The following is a 2954-nucleotide window of genomic DNA, read 5'->3' on the forward strand; positions in this document are numbered from 1 at the left end:
CAGGAAAAAAAAAGGTGGGGAGGAAAAGAAATCCACTTGCGGGAGACGGGAAGGCCGCTGTTCCTATTTCACAGGACAAGCTGTTGGTCCAAAGGCAGGGAACGCCGCGTCGCAGGCGGGAGCCCCTCTGCCGTACAGAGCCACCGCAAGAACGCGGCCACTATTTGGTTTAATTCCCCTTCACAAATACGAAATAATAAATTAATTGTAAAAGCGCGTTTAAAGGCTGCTTTGGGGAGTAATCTCTTTAAAGGGCGTCCCCGCTTCACTGACCCAGGTTGCCTGTTAAATAGTAAATCAGCGGCTGCTCTACCGCTCTCAGGCACTCTCAGGCACGTCTTGCTTCTCCCCCTCCCTCCAGCTCCCCCTCCAAGCTGGGCTGATCTCCATGCGAGGCGGCAGCTATCTACTCCGGCATTAGGGAAGCGAGCGAACTCCGAGACCTCACGCTGCAGAATTACAGTGTGGTTTAACTTGCCAGAAGCTTAAATATTTACCTGTCTTCATTAATTCCACACATGCGGACCCTTTCATTGCTCATCCAGCTATGAACGTTGCCATACAGGGGAGTTGCAGAAAGCATGACGTCTTCTTAAAAATCGCCGCTTTTCTTCACGGTTTTATATTCTATTAAAAAAAATAAGAAAGAAAATAATAATCAGAAAAAAAAGTTGAGCAGAATTGTCTAGGAGGAAGTGCAAACATCACGGCAGAGCAGCCAGCCTCCCTCCGGGTAATTAATAATGAATACAGGATTGGTGCGGGGAGTGAGCTGCCTACGTTAACCGCTAAGGGAGATACCCTGCAATAAAGGAGCAAATTGAGGGCATTTATAGGTCAGAGGAGATGGATCTTTTCCCCAGCGCCCATCCAGAAAATTAAGAATCATTCCAGGCTATCGACAAATAAAAGTTTCTCCGCTGCGTTTCATTTGAACAAGAAATGACTCAGCCAGCCAAGTATACGCCAGTCCCCGAACCTTCATCTCGCACGGACTGAACCGCGGAGGGAGACCCCGCGGGCTGGGGGAACACGCCAAACTACCCGGAGGCGCTCACCAAAGCCCTGCGTTGGGAACGCTCAGGAGCAGGAGTGCACGGCAAGAACGGCCGCACACTGCACGCGCGCGCGCGCGTGTGTGTGTGTGTTAGGTACTCTGATTGCTTTCACGCAAGGACTTAAAACTGAAGAGACGCTGTTACAGAAGGGATCTAAATAAAAACCTCCCCTTTAGTGTCTGCACATGACTAACTTGGAGAAAGGGGTTAAAAATAGTAAGTGGGTTGGCGAGCTCCCCACCCCTTGATTTGATTAAGCACCGAGCCCTGGTGGCTTCTGCATCGGAGCTGCTGCTGCTGCTGCTGCTGCTGCGTGTGCTTTCAGTAATTCAATGATGCCTGCTCACTCCAGGGAAAGAAATCATTAGCGAGCTCGCTGGAGAAGTATTAGCAGTCCAAGAGGATCGGCGCTGTGTGCAGCCGGAGAGGCAGGTGAAAGGTAACCGCATTTTCGCGTCCAGTGGCGGAGGGGGAACGGCTTTTTCCTCCCCTCCACCTTGCCCAACACCGCCACCTCCGCTCGCATTAAATTCTAGTTTGCTGCATGAGCGAAGTGTCAGGACAAGCTGCGTTTTATTAACAGGATTATCGCGGCGCATGATTTATTCCAGTGCAAGATTTTAATTGCTCTTCGGAGGTTGAGTCGTTTCTTTTGACTGAGCTTCAGCCTGCATCCTGCTGCTAAATGCTGGGTTAATAAGTAGGGGGAGCCTTTAATGCACAGGATATCCCTCAGCTCTTCCTCTCTCACAAAAATAGAAGCCTTTAAGCGGGAGGCATGATACTCCCTTTACACACACATACACACACACACACAAGCCAGTAACGGGCGATTGACCACTGGGAGTTTAATGCCTAACGTCTCCCAAAGCATCCATGCTTCCCCAGCAAACTCATTTCCTTTGTCAGGCTACAAAATATGCAAATGATCACTTTGGCATTTAATGGGGAAGCAGCCCAGATTGGGCCTTTAACACAATACTTCACACACGTTCAGAGAGGTTTAAGAACTGAAACGGCAGGAAAGCCTTGTTCCCCAACACTTTTTTCTCCCCTCAGAGAGGCCTTTTGTGCAAAACTCCACGTCTGGAACAAATGTATATTAATGAAACGGCGTGTTGACCCTCCTCTCTCCGGAACGGTTAGCTTTCCCTAATGAAGTCCACAAAAATCGCTGCGAGGAAACAAAAATCCGCGGAGATTAGATACCGCGCTATCATTCAAAAGGAGTTATTTCACTGGAAAGACGGTTTCTGGACAGATTTACTGGTTTCCAGATGCGCCGCTCGTAATGTTTTCAATAGCGGCAGCAGCAGCACGGCGAGAGTGATTTAGGGTTTTACATAAGGTTAGTAGCCGCCCCGTGCGCTGCCTCACCCATGAGGGATGGACGCTGGCTCGGAGGAGAAGGGCCTCGGTGGCCCACGGCCCCCGATCCCCGCTTTCCTTCGGGGGCACGCGAGGCCAACCCACGCCTGCGCCCGCCTGGTTTCCTCGCTGGAAGTGTACCATTAAGATAAAGCGCAGTGCCTGAATTAGAGCCCGTCAATCCCCCTGACATGTGCAGATAGCGAAATGCTGAAGTTGCAACGGGGGTGGTGGGGGGGAGACCTTCCCCAGCCGCAGCGGGGAATCTTGGAGGTCCCACATCCCACCACCATCACCACCACCACAGGAGCAGGGCAAAGCCCGCCAGGGCGAAGGACGCGGTGGGATGTCGCAGGGCCCACCCGGGTGGGTCAGAGCCCGTGCTCCCCGACGGCTGCCAGCCCCTTCCCCAAAGCCACCCCTCGGCGCTGGCCGCCCCCCGGGGTGCGCAGTTATAATCGCCGCCCTGATGAACTTTTTGTGAACTGTTTGAAAGTGGAGGTCTGCTGAACGAGCCGCGGCGCCCCT

General features: G+C 52.3%; 1 protein-coding gene across 1 annotated transcript in view; it reads right to left on the reverse strand.

Moving 5' to 3' along the window:
* BCOR (BCL6 corepressor) overlaps positions 1–629 on the reverse strand; it is a 40938-nt gene extending 40309 nt beyond the window's left edge. Inside the window, exon 1 of the mRNA XM_009888369.1 lies at positions 498–629. Coding sequence (XP_009886671.1) covers positions 498–583 — 86 coding nt within the window. The 5' untranslated portion in view covers positions 584–629. The remainder of the gene's footprint in view (positions 1–497) is intronic.
* Positions 630–2954: the final 2325 nt, after the last annotated feature.

The sequence above is a fragment of the Charadrius vociferus genome, unplaced genomic scaffold (genome assembly GCF_000708025.1).
Source record: "Charadrius vociferus isolate BGI_N301 unplaced genomic scaffold, ASM70802v2 scaffold206, whole genome shotgun sequence".
NCBI classification, from domain to species: Eukaryota; Metazoa; Chordata; class Aves; order Charadriiformes; family Charadriidae; genus Charadrius; species Charadrius vociferus.